Below are 23,680 nucleotides of genomic sequence, written 5' to 3' on the forward strand. Positions count from 1 at the left end.
CCATGGGATCTTCCTGACCCAGAGATCAAACCCATGTCTCTGGTGTTGCAGGCAGGTTCTTTAACATTGAGCCAATTCAAGTTATACATATACATGCATCCTTTTTCAAATTCTTTCCCCATTTAGGTTGCTACATAATACAGAGCAAAGTTCCCTGTGCTGTTGAGTAGGTCCTTGTTGGTTATCCATTTTAAATATAGCCACCATTTCTAGTATTGATCAGAGCTTCTCCTTTCCCCTCCTCCAAGTTCCTTCAGCACTGAAACCCTGGCTAATTCTCCACTTTCACTCTCCTTCCTTGAAATTTTCCATCTGCGTAAAACACTAAGGTCCAGTATTTTTCAATAGGCTTTTGTTAAGAATCTATGTGGTGTTAGAGAATGTTGATGTGTATCAATGAAAAGTGCATGTTGTCAGTCCTCAGAGGGAGGGAGACAGAGAGGTAAAAAATCTATGTGTAAAAAATTACAAAGAAATGATAATAGTAAAGAAAAAAAGTTGCTTTCTTAATAAACAACTACTTCAATTATCTTACTTTCCATCTGAATTTGTAATCTTTCCCCAAATAAGCATGCTACAATGTGTTTCATTCTTGTCTTGCCTTTTCCTTTGCCTGCAAGGTTGAATGAGCCTTTTAGCTATGTAGTCAGCCTTCTCTAGCTACACTTTCTCACTGAATCTTCAGCTCCTTTCATTCTGGTTTCTGTTGCCACCAGTCCAATGAATTACCCATGTTCAGGTCACTAACGACACTCTTTCAATAAAATTTAATGACCATTCATATTCTCATACTATTAGACTTTTGCTTAGCTGACAAGTTGATCCTATGTTCCTTAAAATTTTCATGGAGAAAACAGCTTCTCCTTTATACTATTATCATTTTGCTTTTCTTAAACTGGTACTACACTGACTTAATTTGTTGCACGTTTTTAATGTTGTGAGGTTACTACCTATTGTTATTCTCTTTTCAAATCTTAGTGTTTACACTGATCCTTTTTTTCTCTTTCATAGACTGTAGCATTAATTGTCTGGCGAAGGAAATGGCAACCCACTCCAGTGTTCTTGCCTGGAGAATCCCAGGGACAAAGGAGCCTGGTGGGCTGCCGACTATGGGGTCGCATAGAGTCAGACGTGACTGAAGTGACTTAGCAGCAGCAGCAGCAGCAACATTAATTGTCAAGTCCCACCACTCTATCTTTAGGATATTGCCTGGAATTTTCCTTCTTCTGTATATCATTAGCAACCTACAGAGCAAGAGCTATACTTTTGAAATCAATTAAACAAAATTACCTTTTGTATCTGACCAAGCAAATAGTCAAGACAAGACTTCTCAGCTCAGGATTCACTGGATGACCTCACCCAGCAACTACTCCACTCCTTCAGTCTCTGAATTCCTCCTCATCTGCTTCCCTAACTACCAGAGCTGGCAGCACTGGCTGTCCCTGCCCCTCAGTCTCCTCTTCCTCCTGGCCATGGGGGCCAACACCACCCTCCTGATCACCATCCGGCTGGAGGCCTCTCTGCACGAGCCCATGTACTACCTGCTCAGCGTCCTCTCCCTGCTGGACGTGGTGCTCTGCCTCACTGTCATCCCCAAGGTCCTGGCCATCTTCTGGTTTGACCTCAGGTCCATCAGCTTCTCTGCCTGCTTCCTCCAGATGTTCATCATGAACAGCTTCCTCCCCATGGAGTCCTATGCATTCTTGGTCATGGCTATGACCGCTATGTGGCCATCTGCCACCCACTGAGGTAACCATCCATCTTCATTAACCATGCTGTGGCCAAGCTAGTACCTTCATTGCCGTACAAAATGCCCTTCTCACTCTACCCATTCCCATTCTTGCTGCCAGGCTTCATTACTGTGAGAAAATGTCATTGAGAACTGCACTTGTGCCAACCTGTCTGTGTCCAGGATTTCCTGTGACAATTTCACCCTGAACACAATCTACCAGTTTGTGGCTGGTTGGACCTTACTAGGCTCAAATTTCATCCTCATTTTCATCTTCTACATCTTCATCTTAAGAGCTATGTTCAAGTTCAAGGCTGAGGGAGCTGCAGTCAAAACTCTGAGCACGTGTGGCTCTCACTTCATCCTCATTCTCTCTCTCAGCACCATCCTTCTGGTTGTGGTGTTGACAAATGTGGCCAGAAAGAGGGTCCCCATGGACATCCCGATCCTGCTCAATGTCTTTCATCACCTCATACCCTCTGCCTTAAACCCTGTTGTATATGGGGTTCAGACTAAAGCAAGGAATTCAGAAACTGCTGCAGAGAGGGATGCAAATTTGTAAAACAGATTTAAAATTCTATCTGCCCTTCCTTCTCAGTGATTTTCCCCAGAAATGAGCTAGAGAAAACCCTGACCCTGGTTTCTTCCTTTGTTCTTGCCTGGTTCAGGAGAGGGTAGGCAAGAGGAAGAAACTCATTTTTCTTGGGCAACTCCTTTGGTCCTGGGCAGTTACAGTGAAGCAATTTAATCTTCACAACATTCATGTAGCTACTACTACTTCTATTTTACCTAGTAGGAAAAAATATGATTTTAAGAGAAAAAACTACTGGAGATCATATATATATATATGTGTGTGTATATGGCAGATATATGACAGAGCAGAGATTAAAATCCAGGCTCTAGAGCCTGGTGTCTTTCTACAGAAATGTCCCACCCTACTTTCCTTTGCCTGTGTTTTGTCCTTATGGATGTCCATGGGTATTTCCTGCTTGTATCTCCTATTTAGAGAGGGATGAATTCTCAGAGAAGACGGAGTCCTGTGACAAAGAACCTGCAGGACCACAGGAAAAGAGCACTCGTAATAATAATAAATCAATGCTAACCTCTTACTGTGTCCTCAACAGCCTCACTGCCCTCAGGGAGTCTAGAGAATGAGGAAACAGTTTGAGGCTGGGGGAGAGGCGATACCAACAGAGTAAGAAGTTGGGGAACCAGGACAGGAAGTTGGCCACGTCCCCATGGGTTTAAGCGGCACGTGCAGTGAACTGAAAGGCAGGTCTTATTGGTTGATTCATCTCAGGAGCTCTAGTTGGAGGTGAAAAGACAGAGCGAAGTGTCACGTTTGTGGATAAAAGTGGGTCCATTCAGGAGAAAATGAATCTCACAGATTACTTTTAGAGAATTTAAAGTAAGCACTTGATTAAATAAGTATTGGGCACATGAAAATTTAAAAAAAAAAAGGAAAAAAGAGGGAGAGGATGCTGAAGTAACACAGGGACAGTACCTGAGGGAAGAACCTTATATTTGGGAAGCACTGGGGCGTTAGGAGCCAGCAGGTTGGCAGCGGGCTCCTTGAACAGGGTTTCATAGCTTTGAGGAGGGAGCTGCCTCTGACTGGTAGTCGAGTCACAAGGGCTCCGGGGAGGTGCCCTTAGAGCTGGGACAGAGATCTCTGAGCAAGGACTCTATGCTGCTGCTGGTATCTCTGAGGGAGTTCAGAGAGGCTGACTTGATTCTGGGAATTCTGAAACTCTAACCCAAACAAAATCGAAAGCAACCAAGCAACCAATCCTGGAAGCTGAAACCAATTTCACTGCCAGAATGAAGAGTCCTTGCTGAGGGATACTAATGAAAGGGGAAGGAACAAGTATCCCCCTTCACCCCCCACCGCCTCCACCTTCCAGTCTTTCTCTGTTGCTCTCTGTAGGTAAAAACTGAGAAGGATCCAGCTGACACAGAGTCCTAGAGTCTAAACCCCAGTATCACAAGATGTTTGGATGGGAGGGTGTAGCTCTGAGTGACAAGAGGAAATTACTGGCACAGCTCCAAATGTTTGAGTCTGAAAACTTAGGACCACATGAAGGACAGTTATGCAGTCCCTGCAGTATAGGATACCACCTAGTGGACTGGAGACAGAGTCAAGTCCTACAGGGCAGACAGGTGAAGAGATGTGACGTGATGCTCTAGGGGCAGCTTTCAGTTATGAAAGAATTTGGTATTAAGCTGGTAACAGGAATGGAGATCCACTGCGCCACCCTATGGGGATAAAAGTAACTGCAAGTCAATGCTGATACGGGCTCCAGGGGCAGATTCTTCCAAAACCACACTCAATAACAGTCTGAAAGGAAAAATGACATCTGTTTCTCTGCAAGATAGTGCTCTCAATACCCCCAGACTTGGCTCTCATTTTCTCAAGCCAGAGCCTCAGATGTGATTCAGTATTTGTCATTTTTTAAAAAGGAATTCTTTGGTAGGCCTTCTTTCCATCTCACGGTTGCCCAAATAATTTTTTCCACCATCATCTCCTACTGTTCCTTAGAAGACAGAAGGGCCAACTTCAACACCTCTGGCGCAATATGATACTAGGAATTACAATGTCCAGATATACTGATAATAATGATAGTAATACTAATGAAATTAAAAGCTCAAATATTTTGAATGCTTGAAATATTCCAGTTTTTAGGCATGATAATATTTAATTTTCATAGGAGTCTTCTGTAGATGATTAAGGTTAAGAGGACCACAGTTTCTCAGAATTGTCAAGCCCAGTGCAAGTGGTTCAAGGAAGGAGACACAGTGGTACCAAGACAGGCTTTGGGGTGAATCTCCATGTAGATAAAGAGAATGGAGGAACAGGGTAACTCAAAGAGCCTGGTCTTGAAGGGCAGACACAACTCGGCTGTAAAGTAATCATAGCATTGCAAAGGTACTTAGTAGAAATCTTTGAGCGCTGTCTTGAGTGGATAGAATGAAGTGACATAAACTAAAGGAGTTTTAAACTGGTGGAGTATAAATGTCCAAACTTCCAGTTATAAATAAGTATTGGAGGTGCAATGTACAACGTGATGACTATAGTTAATACTGCTCTGTGTTGTAGCTGCTTAGAAAACGAATCCTAAAATTTCTCATCACAAGGAAAAATTGTTTTTTATTTTTTTGGCTATCTGTATGAGATGTTGGATGTTAACTAAAATTTTGTAGCAATCATTTCACAGTATATGTAAGTCATGTCATTTCTGTGTGCCTTCAACTTATACAGTGCCATATGTCAATTATATCTCAATAAAACTGAGAGAAAAAAAATAAATAAAATGGAGGGATATAGATTCTTTTTTTCAGTTTAAATGAGAAGGTCTGTGAAGAGTCACTTTGGTAACTGTGGTCCAGTTGTACTAGAAGAGGGTGTACTAAGAACAAGAGGAGGGGGAGAAAATTGACCTGTCAAGGCCACTCAGGTTAGTCACACTTACATGAGGAACACAGAGTCTTTTGAGAAAGATCTGAAACCACTGAACACTGCTCTCTAGGAACAGAGCAGATTTAAATCAAGATTCAGCGGCAAGAGAAAGCAACAAGTTTCCTGGAATTAAATTATCTGGAGGAAAGAGAGTCTATGCTGGTGATCAATGTTCAAAACAAAGACCTAAACATTGTTGAGAGAGCGAAACTACATTTCCTCGATCATAAAGTGGCGTTTGGGAGCCTCTTAGCACATAGCCATTTGATACCGTAGTGTGCTTCGGGGTGTACTCTGAGCATGCGGGTATTAACCGTGAAAGGTATGACCTCAAAGGCGGACTGTGGGACATCAAGACTGTGCAGCCAGCGAGTCTAAACGAGATAGCCTTACTGCAAGGAGTCAAGAAAAGCTTCGTTGTTGACATGTCAATGGTGCCCCCCTGTGGCTACAAGTAGGAATAGCAATATTGGATTGAATTTGGTTCTCCACCTCTTCTCATTCTTACAAGGAAACTGACAACTCTGAAAAATTCCTGGGATCTCCAGCACTCAGCGGGAGGGCTAGGGTAGATTTGAGACAAAAATACTGTACTTCCTGCTCAGAAGCCTGTGGGGCGGGGGTTGAAAGATTAAAAAATAAAATGATATAATAATTTACATTCTGATTTCCTTTATTTCAGTGACTTTTTTTTTTTTTTTTACTTTATTTTGCTTTACAATACTGTATTGGTTTTGCCATACATTGACATGAATCAGCCACGGGTGTACATGAGTTCCCAATCCTGAACCCCCCCCTCCCACCTCCTACCCTATATCATCTCTCTGGATCATCCCTGTGCACCAGCCCCAAGCATCCTAAGAACAATATCAAATCAATCACACGAATCAGATATTCATGTTGTTGGCTTACATCTTGGCTGTCTCTGCCCACTGAAGTCAAATAAAAAATATGGAGACTGAGTTTGGAGGAAATAGAAAGGTGGCTTTAATTCTTAGTCTGCCAAGAGGGGAACAGGGTAGGCTCATGCCTCAAGAACTGTGCCCCCTCTCCTTGAGAAGTCTAGGGGCTTGTATAAGATGAGAGCTCACAGTCAAGAGTCCGTGATGAGGAACAAAGGTGTTAGGATCGTGTTTCCTTCTTGCATTGTTTCAAAAATAGTCATAGGCAGGCGTCAGAAACCCAGTTATTGCATCTCGCAGTTCAGTAGCTCGGCAGCCTTCTTTCTGGTAGGCAAAACAGAAGAACTACAGGGGAAATTAAAGGATGCTTGCTCCTTGGAAGAAAAAGTATGACAAACCTAGACAGTGTACTAAAAAGCAGAGACATCACTTTGCTGATAAAGATCTGCAGAGTCAAAGCTATGGTTTTTCCAGTAGTTATGTATGGATGTGAGAGCTGGACCATAAAGAAAGCCGAGCACTGAAGAACTGATACTTTCAAATTGTGGTGCTAGAGAAGGCTCTTGAGAGTCCCTTGGACAGCAAGAAGATCAAGCCAGTCAATCCTAATGGAAATCAACCATGAATATTTACTAGAGGGACTGATGCTGGAGCTGAAGCTCCAATAATTTGGCCACCTGATATGACGAGCCAACTCATTGGAAAAGACTCTGATGCTGGGAAAGATTGAGGGCAGGAGGAGAAGGGGCAACAGAGGAAGAGATGGTTGCATGGCACCACTGACTCAATGGACATGAGTTAGAGAAGCTCTGGGAGATACTGTAGGACAAGGAAGCCTCGCGCGCTGCAGTTCATAGGGTCACAAGACTTAGCGCCTGAACAACAACAAAGGAAAGAGATATTAGGTGCAAAATGTAGCTCTGACAGACCCATGCTTCTGTCATATTTGGGTATTTTGCTTTATAAGCCCTTAGAGACTTTCACAGATCCTTCTGCATCTGACTTTCACACAGTGAGGCTTACCAGGCAGCTCAGTGATAAAGAATCCACCTGCCAATGCAGGAGACACAAGAGCTGTGGGTTTGATCCCTGGGTTGGGAAGATCCCCTGGAGAAGGAAATGGCACCCCACTCCAGTATTCTTGCCTGGAGAATCCCATGGACAGAGGAGCTTGGTGGGCTACAGTCCATGGGGTCACCGAGTATTGGACACGACTGAATGAGTGAGCATGATCGTGTCACACAATGAAGGGAGACAGTGTGCAGAATCTTGTGGGATATTTTAAGGGCCAATCTGGGAGAGATTTACATCATTCTCTTTACCATTGAATTGGCCAGAATCCTCACATAAATCTAGCGGCCTAGAGGAGAGGCCAGGTGACTAAATATTTATTTCTTAAGAGAAATGATATGAGAGACTCTCACATGTAACACATACTTGACTCTTTCCAAGCGAGGCTACCCAAACTCTCATTTAGTCACTGAATGCAGCACAGAGTCCAAGTTCACCAGGAATGTGTGGTCATCTTCATCAGTCCTGATGGACCATCATCTTCCTTGTTTTATCACATATTTACCAGTGGAGCAGAAACTGGGTACTAGCCATTAAGGGTCTAAGTTGAAAGTGAAGCATGGGATACATTTCACAGGAACTTGTCAATGGTAATGCTGGAATGCTTTGGGGGCAGGCATCACATCTTAATCTCCTGACAGCTGGGGAAGATCCCCAACTAGATACCAGTTATGTTCTTTGGGAGAGAATCTCCTGACCATTGTTTTCTATGTCCCCTTGTTCTTTTTTGGGGGGGGTTGTCCCCAGTGACATTAAATGAATCAGGCATTGGAGCACGTGACTTCTGTCGGAGGTACTGTATTCGTAGCCTGTTCCCTGTTCATAAAATATTAGGGTCAACAACTATTTTAATTGTTTACCAAAAGCTTTCTCTAAAAGCCAAGCTCATTTATGGCAATTGTTTTCTAAATGTTGTTTGTTTTAGTCACTAAGTCTTATCTGACTCTTTTACGACCCCATGGACTGTAGCCTACCAGGCTCCTCTGTCCATAGGATTTCCCAGGCAAAAATATGGGAGTGGGTAGCCAATTCCTTCTCCAGGGGATCTTCCTGACTCAGGGATCAAGCCAGTGTCTCCTGCACCGCAGGCAGATTCTTTACCACTGAGTCACTTGGGAAGCCTATATAGGGAAGTGTATATGCTGGGTTGCTAAGTTGTGTCTGACTCTTTGTGACCCCATGGACTGTAGCCCACCAGGTTCCTCTGTCCATGGGGATTCTCCAGGCAAGAATACTGGAGTGGGTTGCCACATCCTCCTCCAGGGGATCTTCCCAACCCAAGGATGGAACTCAGGTCTCCTGCACTGCGGGCAAGTTCTTCACCCACTGAGCCACCAGGGAATCCCAAGAATACTGGAATGGGTAGCCTATGACTTCTCTGGGGGAACTTCTCAACCCAGGAATTGAACCAGGGTCTCCTGCATTGCAGGCGGGTTCTTTACCAGCTGAGCTACCCAGGGAAGCCCTCTGATATGTTAGTACTAGGTCAATTCCAGATGCTAGAGTCACACTGTAGTGTAAGCACCTGACAGGTAGCTTTTTTGACTATAATGTAAGTGCCTGACATTAGGCTTTTGATTGCTGAGGCGTATGCTTTAAAAATATTCATCTCCTTCAAATAAAACTAAAATAAGATATTATCTCAGAGTGGTCAGAATGGCTATTATCAAAAATTTACAAACAATCAGTGCTGGAGAGGGTGTGGAGAAAAGGAAACCCTTCTATACTGTTGATAGGAATATAAATTGGTATAGCCTTTATGGAGAACATTATGGAGGTTATTTTATAAACTAAATATAGAACAACAATATGATTACCAAGGGGGAAAGTAGGTATAAATTGGGAGATTGGGATTGAGATAGGAGATAGAGGGGCTCCAAGTTGGACATTTACAATCAGCCAGCCTCCTTTTGCATTTCCTGGGGCAACAGATAGGTGGGCTCCAGTTGAGAAATTTACAATGAGCAAGCCTCTCATTTGTTCTCCAAAATGGAAGTAACACAGAAACAGAGTAAATAGCCAGTCTTTGTCTCCTGTAAACATGTCAAGGGAATAATCAGGGCAAGGACAAAGAGAGGCAAAAACTGTCTGAGTAAAGGATTGAGGGATCTCCCCTTCCTCCTCTTTTGGGACAAGGGAGACGCTATACATGTGCAGAAAGGCTCCCTGGAGTCAAAAGTCAGAGAATAATTCTAGGCCATAATGAGTCTTGCTCTTCCCAAAAGCCTTCACTTTGAGATCCATCTTGGTAAAGGTGTGCATGAGCACCCCAGGAGAGGGTCCTGAAACAGATTAACAGGGGCGGGGGACAAAGCAAGATGGTTGGCCTGAGAGAGGACCAAGACCCAGAAAGCTGCCCCCTTATAAAGGATTTAAACTTCCAAAAGGGGTGACTCTCTCTCTGAGCTCACCTGTGCCCCTTTCTGCAAGTACTTTTCAATGAACTTTTTACTTTACTCTTTAGCTTCTGCCTCCTCTCCTGAATTTGTTCTTGATGAGGCAGGCAAAGACTAGGGATCGTGGCTCTAACTGCTGGCCCCATGTGGTTCAGTGGTTAGGACTCCTGGTCTGGGAAACTAAGACCTTGCTTCTAACTACTGCTTGCTGCTGCTCGTTATAAGCTGATGTTCACGGCTGTGCACATCTGAAATCAGGGTTGACATACACACAGTACTCTATGTAAAATGGGCTTCGCTGGTGGTCAGATGGTAAAGAATCTGCCTGCAGTGTGGGAGACCTGGGTTGGGAAGATCCCCTGGAGGAGGGCGTGGCAGCCCACTCCAGTACTCTTCCCTGGAGAATCCCATGGACAAGGAGCCTGGTGAGCTACAGTCCATGGGGTCGCAAAGAGTCAGACAGGACTGAGCGGCTAAACACCACATATGTGAAATACACAACTTAAAGGATCTACTATAGCACAGGGAAATCTACTCAATACTCTGTGATGACCAGTATGGGAAAAACAATTAAGAAAAAGTGGATATATGTGTATATATATATATAACTAACACAGCATTGTAAATCACCTATGTATACTCCAAAAAAACAAAACCAAAAAACAAAACAAAAACCTTCATCTCAAATAGACATATCACCAGTGACATGACTAGGTAAAGAACCAGGATGCCAGCCTGCGAAAGTTTAGAAAGCTCTGGTCCTGTAAATACATGGTCTGCTGATTATCCCTGCTTTCCTTTTCTTGTACTTTAATTCTCTCTCTTCTGTTTTAAATTCACCAATAAAGAGTCAAACTGTGAAAACCTTGGGACCTCACCCTTGGCCCCAATAAAAGCAGAACCTCAGGTCCATTCTCTGTCTCTCCCTCTTCAGTGCCCCTGACCTTCTTGTGTGGCTCAAGTATGCTCTTTACCCTTTAGGATGTGTGAGCAATAAACCTTGTTTTCCCAAAGTTTCTTGATGTTTGTGGCTGAGGGGTATCTCGTAATCATAGTAAGAACTACAAGGACTGATTCAGCCTCAGCACTGGCTCTGGTTGGGAAAATATCTCTGGGGGTTTCCTGCAAGGAATAGGAATCCATAATTCCAGAAATGTGGGTTTGATCCCTGAGTTGGGAAGATCTCCTGGAGAAGGAATTGGCAACTGACTCCCAAGAATGCCTGGGAAATCCCATGGACAGAAGAGCCTGGCAGACTGCAGTCCATGGGATTGCAAAGAGTCAGACAACACTTAGCAACTGAACACACACCCCAGACATTTTTAGCCAGTAGCATCACAAAACACATAAGAATTTTCTTTGGCATAATGTAACACTTTTATTTCTTTTCTTTATTTCCTTTTCCGCTATGATACTCCTTTTCTGCATAATTGTGTCTATCTAAGACTACCAGTGTTCTTGCCTGGAGAATCCCAGGGATGGGGGAGCCTGGTGGGCTGTCATCTCTGGGGTCGCACAGAGTTGGACACAACTGAAGCGACTTAGCAGCAGCAAGACTATCAGTCTTGAGAGGACAGCTATCCGCATCATCTAGTCTCTTCTCAGTGGTGGTTTCTATGAGTCTTTGCTACTCAGTTCAGTTCAGTTGCTCAGTCATGTCTGACTTTTTGCAACCCCATGGACCATAGCATGCCACACTTCCCTGTCTTTCACCAGCTCCTGGAGCTTACTCAGACTCATGTCCGTAGAGTCTGTGATGTCATCCAACCATCTCATCCTCTGTCATTCCCTTCTTCACCTTCATCTTTCCCAGCATCAGGGTCTTTTCCAATGAGTCAGTTCTTCACATCAGGTGGCCAAAGTATTGAGTTTCAGCTTCAGCATCAGTCCTTCCAATGACTATTCAGGACTGATTTCCTGTAGGATTGACCGGTTTGAGCTCCTTGCAGTCTAAGGGACTCTCAAGAGTCTTTTCCAACACCACAGTTCAAAAGCATCAGGATAACTTGGCAGCTGCCAAAACAAAAAGTGAAGAACTAAAGAGCTTCTTGATGAAAGTGAAAGAGGAGAGTGAAAAAGCTGGCTTAAAACTCAATATTCAGAAAACTAAGATCATGGCATCTGGTCCCATCACTTCCTGGCAGATAGATGGGGAAACAGTGGAAACAGTGACAGACTTTATTTTTTTTGGGCTCCAAAGTCACTGCAGATGTTGACTGCAGCCATGAAATTGAAAGATGCTTGCACCTTGGAAGAAAAGTTATGACCAACCTAGACAGTATATTAATAAGCAGAGACATTGCTTTGCTAACAAAGGTCCGTCTAGTCAAAGCTATGGTTTTTCCAGTAGTCACGTATGGATGTGAGAGTTGGACTATAAGAAAAGATGAGTGCTGAAGAATTGATGCTTTTGAACTGTGGTGTTGGAGAAGAATCTTGAGAGTCCTTTGGACTGCAAGGAGATCCAACCAGTCCATCCTACAGGAAATCAGGCCTGAATATTCATTGGAAGGACTGATGCTGAAGCTAGAACTCCAATATTTTGGTCCCCTCATGTGAAGAACTGACTCATTTGAAAAGACCCAAATGCTGGGAAAGATTGAAGGTGGGAGGAGAAGGGAATGATAGAGGATGAGATGGTTGGATGGAATCATCGACTCAATGGACATGAGTTCGAGCAAGCTCAGGAGTTGGTGATGGACAGGGAAACCTGGTGTGCTGCAGTCCATGGGGTCGCAAAGAGTTGGACACGACTAAGCGACGGAACTGAACTGAACTGAACTGAACTGAACTGAACTATCATTTATATACATTGATGACCAAGCAAAAATCCAACTGTGGCGTGAGAAAGGTGAGATGTGGTAGGAGAATCTTCGGAAATTTCTATGGCTCTTCTGGTCTCTCTGAGACACTGTCTACCCTACAGCCTGATCTACCTCTTGTTTGATTCTTCCAGATGATTTATTAAGTAATTCTCCATGTTTTATTTTAGACATAAGAGAGAGAAGCAGAGGGACACACTTAGATCCCTCCCATGGTTTTCTTCTCATCCCTATCACCTGTAGTAGGAAGGAAGAGAAGGCACTGGGTGGAGCATAGGTAAGCTGCGTGCCAGGGATAGAAGTCCAATGGATGTGGTGCAGAGATCCGAATCCCTCCTCAGACCCAGCCCCCAGCTCAGGACCATCTAAATGTTCTCCGGAGACCTTCCTTGCCACTCTGCCATGGTGACCGCAGGAGTTCAACATTTAATTAAAACAAATGATGATTTTCTGCTAAGTCTTTGAGTTCACGTAGTTTGTTGTCTGTCAGGAGACACTGTTGTTGGGACCTAACTGGGAAGGGGAACTAGAGGTGTTTATATCTAGGGAAGACAGACCTTGATGGATTTCCTCAACAAAGTCACTGAATTTGTTGCATTTACTTGGATGTTTATAATAGAATTAAGAACTGTGTCCTGTTTGAAAAATAGGCTGAGAGTTTCCGAAGACCTATGATCACTCCTGTAAAAGTAAGTATTGACTTGTCTGCAGACTCAGCCAAAAGAGGAATATTTATGGGTCCATGTATCTTGTTTCCTCACGGGTGAGGTGGGCGCAGGCTCCCTGACTTCCCAGGTAAGTTGATTACTTGAGAGAAGTCTGAGGAGCTCTGTACTACATTATCCAGCTGACTAGTATTAGCTAGACGACATTCTTGAGACTATAACTTTTCATTTCTTTTTCCTGCTGTAGGGTAAATTCTGCCTTACTTAGAATCATAAACTTTGATTTTCTTCTGCACCAGTCTTTTTTCCTCAACTAAATGGATTGCATACTTTACCAAATAATAAACACGATATAGTGATCACCATGTCTCATTTTTCCTGCTCTTCACTGAGTGATGGAATGATCATTGTCCCATATACTCTTGAGAAAGAACCTCCTGACACTCACTTTTTTCTAAAGAGACTTGAATTTTAATGTTTGGAAATCACCTTTATTATCCAGCCTAGGCTATGGTTAGCTATATGAATTGGGTAGATAATTTAAACCTGCCATATTTTAGTTTCATTTTCTCACAAACATGGACAAAATCAATTTTTTAACTGTGATTTTGTAAATTCAATTGTATACATAAAAACATTAACTACAATCGTTCAATAGCTTTGTTATGTTTCCTTACTAAACTCCAGTCTTCTTCTTTCCTTCTCTCCCTTCCCTTTTTTCCTATCTTCCTCTCCTCTTTTTCCCTGCTCCTTTTTTTCCTTCTGCCCTGATATCTCCTTCTCCAGCAGTTGTGTGTAGGAGAGTGTGAGACCTAGAACCAGACTCCACCTGGACTCCTCTCTCTGTGATTCCTGTGCACAAGGTCCCAAAGATCCTACATTTAGCCTGAGTGTCCCTATCCTAAGAAGCATTTGAAGACCTTCACAGGAGAGGCTATTTTTAGGCCTGATTTTCAGTTCAGAGTGGTGGCTGTACTGGTGGCAATCCCTCTTGTTTTCCCAAGAAAGCAATGCCAAGTGTTGCTCTGTATAAGATGTGGATTGTTAACTAGCATTTCCTGCAACCACAGTGACAGTTCAGACAAAGAATAGTCATGAAGGTGAAATCTTGGACATGAGTCCATCCACTTGTAAAGAGGGCCACTCCCAGGTATTTGCTTGGATCCAAACCACTGATCCTCCCATCGCATGAAATGGGACACTTGGAAAGTGCTTCCTGGCCCCCACAGTTGCCTGTGGTCCATGCTCCTCTGAGATCCCTGCTCTTTTGATCACTGGGGGTATTCCTCTGTCACCTCCCTACACAGACTTACAGTTGCTGAGGGTGCTTTATTCTGCCTTTCCCCACAGGTGCAACTATAGAAATTTTTTTCTGAGAAGGTTCTCATCCCTCAGTTTTCTTACACTTCTTTTCTTGGGTTTTTTTTTTTTTCTTTATTCAGACTCCCCAAGAGCTTTTGATCTCTTTCTCTCTCACTTCACTCACAGTGCTGAATTAATATACTCTATTGGGAAATAGACCATAGGGCCTTGGGGTACAGGTGTCTGACAAGGGCACCAACCCCTGTGAGCAATGGGGGGATGGAAGGGGCCCAGTGAAGCCGGAGCCCATAAAATCAGCCTCTAGAGCCTTTGGAAGGGCCAGTTCAGGTACTTTCCCCAACAACCAGAAGGAGCAGCAGTGCAAACTTCTGGAGGTGGTAAGTCCCAGCTGGGGCCAGGAAAATTGTGAAGAAGGAGGCAATGAAGAAAGGAGGTGAGTACAGGAATAAAAAGGAGATGGAATGCTTTCAAGAGTGCCTAGTACAGATGTTGATCCTGTGAAGATACTTAGATCCTGTGGCCATATAAATCTTGTATAAGGTTTATGGGCTTCAAACAACTCTAGGCTCAAAGCCCTTCACCCATATCATGGCTGGGAGACTAAGGCTGTGTGCCTGGCTGGGTCAGAATCTTTCTTTCCGACCTAGTCTAAATCCATCTGTGAGCCAAGATGATCATTCCTTTTTCTAGGCAGCCATTTCTGGGCTTGGATATTCTATTATCAGTTCAGTTCAGTTCAGTCGCTCAGTCGTGTCCAACTCTTTGTGACCCCATGAATTACAGCACGCCAGGCCTCCCTGTCCATCACCAACTCCCGGAGTTCACTCAGACTCACGTCCATCGAGTCAGTGATGCCATCCAGCCATCTCATCCTCTGTCGTCCCCTTTCCCTCTTACCCCCAATCCCTCCCATCATCAGAGTCTTTTCCAGTGAGTCAACTCTTTGCATGAGATGTCCAAAGTACTGGAGTTTCAGCTTCAGCATCATTCCCTCCAAAGAAATCCCAGGGCTGATCTCCTTCAGAATGGACTGATATATTCTATTATATTTTTGGTTATTTAAGACTTATCTGACCTTTCCAGATCCAATATATCATGGTCAGAGAACACGATTTCTTTGTTAGTACCTGGAACAAAGAATCATAGCAGCCACTCCTTTATAAACATCAGCCTGTGAGTAAAAACTAATGGAATTGGAGTATTGGCGATCAAATCTATGCCCCAGATGGCCAACAAGTCCTCACTTCTTAGAATAAGAGGCCTTACTTTCAATGAGGAGAATACATATATAGAGAAAAAAATGGTTCTGGCTCTCAAGGAATTTAAGAGAGACTTTAAGATGGAGCTGAAAGTATATTGCTATATTATATCAGTGTTATTGGAGGTCTGAAAGGGACGTTTCTTTCCCGTGTCACTTAAAAGACTTTTGGTCATGTTCTTAACTCCAGTCTCCCTCCATCTCGTCTTTTCTTACACCAAATTCAAGAGTCCTCCTCATACCTCTAATACATCTTTTCTTCTCCACCTACATGCCTGTGTTCAGATCTTGATCACTTTTCCTCTGAACTATTTGGGACTCTCTAAAAGGCTTGTGTGCAAGTATCCTTTGTCTCGTCTGTAGCATGGCACTTCCCTGTGTGAAATTCTCTGTTGATTCCTTAGGATGTACCTGACAATGCCTACTGCCAGGTGGGCTGTGAATGGTGGCATATGCTCCTTCATGCCTGTAAAGTTTGTCTCCTGACACTCTTCTCCCCCATCTCCTCTCCCCAAAGAAATTGGGATCTACCAGCCCACTAAACCATATCATTATTTATTACTGAGCACCCACCTAGGCAGACCTTTCTTCTCTTGCCATCACCTATAAGAGTGACCCTCTCCTTTCCCCAGGTGAATGTTATCCCTTTTTGTTTCCTATTCTGATGCTCTTAGCTTGTCATATCCCTGGGCTAACAGAATCTCAGGAAATGATCCTTTTTGTCCCCACAACAATGCTGAAGCTAAATATCATTTATCTGTTTTATAAATGAGAAAACTAGGTACCAAAGAGTTTAAATAGATGTCAGGGTGGTACAATGAGTATAAAAGCCAGAATTGGAATTCATTTCCATCTAAGGTCCACATTTCAAGCATAACACATTGTTTCATTCATCTGTACTTCTGTCTCTTTCCAGTTGTTTGTAAGATCATCTTTACTAGAACCGCAACCATACTGTATTGTAAGTATTGATAGGTTAATTTTCCTCTATTAATTAAGCTCTCAGAAGATAACTGTTTTTCCTTAATCCATGTTATACATTTGTATGCTTTACGATAAAACTGAGTACTGAGAAGGCACTGACTCTTTTCTCATTTGTTCAAATAGATCAAGCCACTCTGAGGATTCAGAACTTGAAGTAACTGGAAAGGAGAAGCCTTTTCAGGAAAGGTGGATATGTTTACTATTCTTATTTCTCTGATTCACATAGGGTAATTTTCTTAATCACAAATGGGAATACAGGACAGAGTTGATACATCATTTTCCTTATTGCTGTTTTAATCCCAGAATCCTTGGTTTGTCTTAAAAGCCTTACAATCGGTAGAAATTGTGTGTGTGTGTATGGGTTCTATTGATAAAATCTGCATTTGGGAAGTCTGAGACATTCAAAGTGAAAGTCCTTTTTCCAATTCTTATCTGACAGCAAAAGTCTGATACCTCCTTGCACCCACATCACCCTCCTGCAGGAGACTTGTCAGACAGTACTCATAAGCATCATTAAGAACCTCAGCTCTGTTGACTACATACTGCCTGGGCTCCCGTCTTCGTCCTGCCGTGATTCTCTGGCTCTTTCCTGTTCTTTGACTGGTGCGTCCATTGTTGTCATCCTTCTTAGTACTTGGTTCACCCTCATCTCTGTTTAGCAGTGAGGGGGATAAGACAGTACCCAATCCAAGAAACAAATGGAATCAAATCAGGTGAGTTTACAGAGCAGATTCCAAATGCTGGGATCATTGGGTCCGGCCACAAGAAATCACAGATAATTTTGCTAACCAGGTATATGAATTCCTATTGAAGTTCATATGCCTAAATCTCACTCTCTAACTAGGTTTCTATTTTATTTTTGGTAACCTCTTGGTATGCCTCAATACTGACAACCTCCTGGTATCCCTCAATACTGACTGTCTCTGTCACTAGGATAGGAAATTCACAGTCTTTTCTAAAGGACTCAAGCCAAAGAAAACACTCTTCCAATTTCACAAAGAGAAATAGCAGCAAATAATCCAGTAAGAGAATGATAAACATTATGCCTTGAAATAAAATCCTCTTTGAGGTTGGAAGAACATATTCTTCTTGGGTGGGGTCAAGGAATATTTACCTCTAATCTTTCATGAAAATAAAGAATCCTGAAGTCAGTCCCTGTCCAATTGTACAGAAATGGCTGGGCTTTTCTAAGACTTCCATGTGGTCAGCTGAACACAGCCCTCTGTGTAGCTGTCCCTTTTAAACTCTGAGGGAAGGAAAGCCTTAATTAAACTGTGCTTACTGAGGCTAAATATTGTGAAAGAGCTCTAGAGTCAAATTCCTTGGTTCTCAGCCCTGGCTTCACATACTAACTTTTTAATTCTGATCAAAGTATCTTCCTCCCCTTTATCTGTACACTTTCATTATCTGCAAAGTTAGAATAACAATATTAATTACATTTAAGTGCTTTTAAAAGGATGATATGAGTTAATGAATATAAACATTCAGCATAATATAGCATAAAGTTCATTCAGGTAAATGTCAGCAATGATTGGTGATGGTTTGAAAACTTCGTTGGGACAGGTTAAGAGCATATCTAGAAAGCATACTTTCTGCGGTAAAACATTCTGTCCTATATTTTAAGGACTGTGTGTTTTCAGTGTGATCAGAAAACATTACATGATATCACACAGCAACTACTCCACTCCCCCAGTCTCCGAATTCCTCCTCATCTGCTTCCCTAACTACCAGAGCTGGCAGCACTGGCTGTCCCTGCCCCTCAGTCTCCTCTTCCTCCTGGCCATGGGGGCCAACGCCACCCTCCTGATCACCATCTGGATGGAGGCCTCTCTGCACGAGCCCATGTACTACCTGCTCAGCCTCCTCTCCCTGCTGGACGTGGTGCTCTGTCTCACCGTCATCCCCAAGGTCCTGGCCATCTTCTGGTTTGACCTCAGGTCCATCAGCTTCTCAGCCTGCTTCCTCCAGATGTTCATCATGAATTGCTTCCTTGCCATGGAGTCCTGCACATTCATGGTCATGGCCTATGACCGCTATGTGGCCATCTGCCACCCACTACGGTACCCCTCCATCATCACTGATCAATTCGTAGCTAGGGCTGCCATCTTTGTAGTGGCCCGGAATGGCCTCTTTTTTCTCCCAGTTCCAGTCCTTTCCGCCAGACTCAGCTACTGTGCGGAGAACACCATCAAGAACTGCATCTGCACTAACCTGTCTGTGTCCAAACTATCCTGTGACGACATCACCTTCAATCGGCTCTACCAGTTTGTGGCAGGCTGGACCCTACTGGGCTCTGACCTCATCCTTATCATTCTCTCCTACTCTTGTATCCTGAAAGCTGTGCTAAGGATTAAAGCTGAGGGAGCTGCTGCCAAGGCCCTGAGCACCTGCGGTTCCCACTTCATCCTCATCCTCTTCTTCAGCACAGTCCTGCTGGTCCTGGTCATCACTAACCTGGCCAGGAAGAGAATTCCCCCAGATGTCCCCATCCTGCTCAACATCCTGCACCACCTCATCCCCCCAGCTCTGAACCCCATTGTTTATGGTGTGAGAACCAAGGAGATCAAGCAGGGAATCCAGAAACTGCTCAAGAGGTTATAAGGGGTAAAAAGAACCAGACCCAACTCCTGAAATTGTTAAAGAAAGTCAGGAATTATTTGTATACTGGAAAGGGAATTTCACTTTTTAATCCTGAAATGAATTCTGATTTTTCTTTGCCTTAATATCTTAGATAAGAATGAAAACATTCCTCCATTAATCTTTGTTTCCTGTTGCTTCAAAGGAATTCTTTCTTTGTTACATATTTTGGGGAATTTTTCTTGGCAGAATCTTTAAATGAGAGGCATGGCAAGCCTAGTCAATGGCGTAGGATTAGATTAGGAGTGTTTGACCACTGAAGGCACAGAATATACATGATAACTTTAAAACGATCTGCCTGTCCCCTAATTTACAAAGGATGTGGAAGCCTTCCTTCCCTGTCTCCAGTTTCAGCCTGACAGAGCCCCACACGACTTGTGCATTGTGAAGGGTGGATTGGGCTGGACTACAGACGTTACTCTGACTCAGCATCGAGCGCTTTGCCCTGAGCATTCCTGACATTCCTCTCTGGCACCTGTGGCAGAGGTGACATCTTCTGGCTCCTCAGATCATTTCAGACCTGATAAAATTTTCCATCTGAGCAACACCTCCATATATATATATGTATTTACCATCACTTTGCAGAATGAGTAAGTATGAACATTCTGCATGTTATTGTCATTTAGTCACTAAGTCAACTCTGACTCTTTGCAGCCCTATGAACTGTAACCCGCCAGACTCCTCTGTCCACGGAATTTCCCAGACAAGAATACTGGAGTGGGTTGCTATTTCCTTCGCCAGGAGATCTTCCCAACTCAAGGATAGAACCTGTGTCTCCTGCACTGCAGGTGATTCTTTACCACTGAGCCATCAGGGAAGCCCACTTTGCATGTCCATACATTAAATTATATAGCCATTAAGTGAGTGGTTAATTATTACCATTTTCCTAAGCACACTGCTTCCTGCTGCACTCTGAATAGGAGGAAAATCATTATCATACATCCCATTTACCTTGGGGTAGAAGATATCCATACCATTGTAGTGCTCCTCTGTCCCTACAGTCATTTCTACCACGAGTTTATTCTTTTGAGAAAATTTTACTTACATGAAGGTTCAAACCACTGGGCCCCAAAACTTTGAATGCCACTTAAAACTATGAATTGAGCATACTATATTCACATCCATTTCAGTCTGAATACGCCATGAGGCTCCTACAAGCATATCTTCTTGAATTCCAAGAGGCAGTCTCTGGTGATGAGCGGCGGTGGTGCCACTCCAGTGCTCATAGCTTTTGAAGCTCTCTGGCTTCTAGCGTTGCTTGGTGCCCCCAGTTCTCTCCATTTTCCCATCTGGTATAGTCAAGGGATCAAAACAGGCTCTGATGCACCAATCATGAAACAGCAATCTGCTTTCACCAGACCTAGGCAGCTACCTAGTAAATTATCTTACTACTTGACAGCTTTGCAAGCCCTGCCTAGAGCAGTACAAAAGAGTATACCTATCAGTTTATCTGTAAAATAACCAAAGAGATAAATAGAGCTCACAATGCTGTATATCATGTTTTCTTCAGATCCCATGGAGTCCTTAATTTAGTGTAATTTTCCTTCTTACGGAAGAATAGCTCCTGCAACTTCTCTCAGAACCATCTATGACTTGGTGCTTCCTCTGAGAAAAGCTGTTAAGATGTTATTCTTTGCTTGTGAAATGTTCTCAGTAGAAAAGAGTGACGGTATCATTCATTGCTACTATCACTTTTGTCTGCCTCCATCCTGCCTGTCATGATTTCTCCTTTCTTTGATTGATTATCCTTCCTAGTTTAGACTCTTCCTGAGTGAGGATTTTGGGTTCTGGCATGCTGACAATACATTAACCAGGTAGTAGCAGACGCCCCTGGGATCCCTGTTTCTGTTCAGAAAGAGGTGGCAAAGTTGGAAGAATAAAGTATAGCAGGGTTATCTCTACCCCTACGCTTTACTTATGGTCAGTACTAGCATTGTCAGATAGGATGAAGCTGATATCCAATCCAAGGTTCCCTTCAGAAGACGTAGAGTTAGGTTCAAAGTACGAGACATAGTATCTTGTCCAGCTGTACTCCGTCATCTGAAATACACAGTTGCAAGCATAGTCCTGGAATTCAGGTAAGGTGGGAAAGATAAATTGTGTCTCAGCATCCTCTCCAGCTCCCTCAGTCTTCTTGCTGGCACCCAGAAGCTTTCTAAAGCATTTCCCTTTTGTTTCTGCGTGTATTCAGATGAAGTTTATAGTCACCCAGTGAGTGCTGCTGCTGCTGCTAACTCACTTCAGTCGTGTCTGACTCTGTGTGACCCCATAGACGGCAGCCCACCAGGCTTCCCCATCCCTGGGATTCTCCAGGCAAGAACAATGGAGTGGGTTGCCATTTCCTTCTCCAATGCATGAAAGTGAAAAGTGAAAGTGAAGTCACTCAGTCATGTCTGACTCTTAGTGACCTCATGGACTGCAGCCTACCAGGCTCCTCTGTCCATGGGATTTTCCAGGCAAGAGTACAGGAGTGGGTTGCCATTGCCTTCTCCAACCCAGTGAGTGAGTCAGATTTTAATGCCCTTATTGTCCTATCATTAATACTAAATCTTTCATTTGTCCTTTCCTACTTCCATTTAAGCCACTGCACAGCAGGTAATAAGGGAAAGTAATACATCTGTAGCACATTACACTTCATGCCCATTTTGCATGCACTCACCATAAGGAAATGACCCTCTTTAACGGATAATAAGCCTTTGACTGTGTGGACCACAATCAACTGTGGAAAATTCTTCAAGAGATGGGAATACAGACCACCTGACCTGCCTCTTGAGAAACCTATATGCAGGTCAGGAAGCAACAGTTAGAACTGGACATGGAACAACAAACTGGTTCCAAATAGGAAAAGGAGTACATCAAAGCTGTATATTGTCACCCTGCTTTTTTAACTTATATGCAAAGTATATCATGAGAAATGCTGGGCTGGAAGAAGCACAAGCTGGAATCAAGATTGCCAGGAGAAATATCAATAACCTCAGATATGCAGATGACATCACCCTTATGGCAGAAAGTGAAGAGGAACTCAAAAGCCTCTTGATGAAAGTGGAAGTGGAGAGTGAAAAAGTTGGCTTAAAGCTCAACATTCAGAAAACGAAGATCATGGCATCTGGTCCCATCACTTCATGGCAAATAGATGGGGAAACAGTGGAAACAGTGTCAGACTTTATTTTTCTGGGCTCCAAAATCACTGCAGATGGTGACTGCAGCCATGAAATTAAAAGACACTTACTCCTTGGAAGAAAAGTTATGACCAACTTAGATAGCATATTGAAAAGCAGAGACATTACTTTGCCAACAAAGGTCCGTCTAGTCAAGGCTATGGTTTTTCCAGTGGTCATGCATGGATGTGAGAGTTGGATTGTGAAGAAAGCTGAGCACTGAAGAATTGATGCTTTTGAACTGTGATGTTGGAGAAGACTCTTGAGAGTCCCCTGGACTGCAAGCAGGTCCAACCAGTCCATTCTGAAGGGGATCAGCTCTGGGATTTCTTTGGAGGGAATGATGCTGAAGCTGAAACTCCAGTACTTTGGACATCTCATGGGAAGAGTTGACTCCTTGGAAAAGACTCTGATGCTGGGAGGGATTGGGGGCAGGAGGAGAAGGGGACGACAGAGGATGAGATGGCTGGATGGCATCACTGACTTGATGGACATGAGTCTGAGTGAACTCCGGAAGTTGGTGATGGACAGGGAGGCCTGGCATGCTGCAATTCATGGGGTCGCAAAGAGTTGGACACAACTGAGCGACTGAACTGAACTGAATGGATAATATTCCTACTCAGTGGACATGAGTTTGAGCAAACTCTGAGAGATAGTGAAAGATAGGGAAGCCTGGTGTGCTGCAGTCCATAGGGACACAAAGAGCTGGACACGACTTAGTGACTGAACAATGACAACAAAGTTAAATCCTCATCTAAATGTAACTTTTCTAAGAGTACACTTAATGTCTGAAATAAATTTCTCTCTGTCCTCAGTCTTGAATATTTATTATTCAAACATTTATACTCCTTATGTAGACTGCCCCAGTTTCCCCACAAGTCTTCCTGGTTCAACTCTCTACCTATTTGTCACAACTTCCACATTGAATTTTTTTTTGTGTGTGTGTTTTCTCCACTCCATGTTCTCCCCTTCCTTTTACCCCATTCCTCCCTCACCACTTTCTTTTTCTCCTCCTCTCCTTCCCTTCACAAGAAATGGGCCTATGCTCTAGGTTCAGATGTCTAAAATGGTCTTAGCCCCACTGTGGGCTGTGGGAAAGAAGAGACAGAGTAGAGTCCATGGAGATAAAAATAGCCTCTGGATCCTCTGGAGGGCTGGACCAGAAGGTGCAGCAAACAGTCATAAATCACAGTAGCTCACAGATCAGTCTCCTCAAGCTGGTAGGTCTGGTTTGTATCCTGGAAAAATAATTAAGATGGGAATGATGAGGCATGTAGA

The 23,680-nt window shown here is 43.4% G+C and overlaps 1 protein-coding gene and 1 pseudogene across 1 annotated transcript; both read left to right on the forward strand.

Moving 5' to 3' along the window:
* The first annotated feature begins 1,349 nt into the window (after positions 1 to 1,349).
* Positions 1,350 to 2,346, forward strand: LOC101113272 (olfactory receptor 56A1-like; annotated as a pseudogene).
* A 15,908-nt stretch (positions 2,347 to 18,254) lies between these two features.
* LOC101113528 (olfactory receptor 56A4) lies at positions 18,255 to 19,208 on the forward strand. Its single transcript, XM_012095893.4, has one exon. It carries the CDS (start codon positions 18,267 to 18,269, stop codon positions 19,206 to 19,208), a length of 942 nt encoding a protein of 313 aa, XP_011951283.3. The 5' UTR covers positions 18,255 to 18,266.
* The last annotated feature ends 4,472 nt before the right edge of the window (positions 19,209 to 23,680 follow it).

The sequence above is a fragment of the Ovis aries genome, chromosome 15 (genome assembly GCF_016772045.2).
Source record: "Ovis aries strain OAR_USU_Benz2616 breed Rambouillet chromosome 15, ARS-UI_Ramb_v3.0, whole genome shotgun sequence".
NCBI classification, from domain to species: Eukaryota; Metazoa; Chordata; class Mammalia; order Artiodactyla; family Bovidae; genus Ovis; species Ovis aries.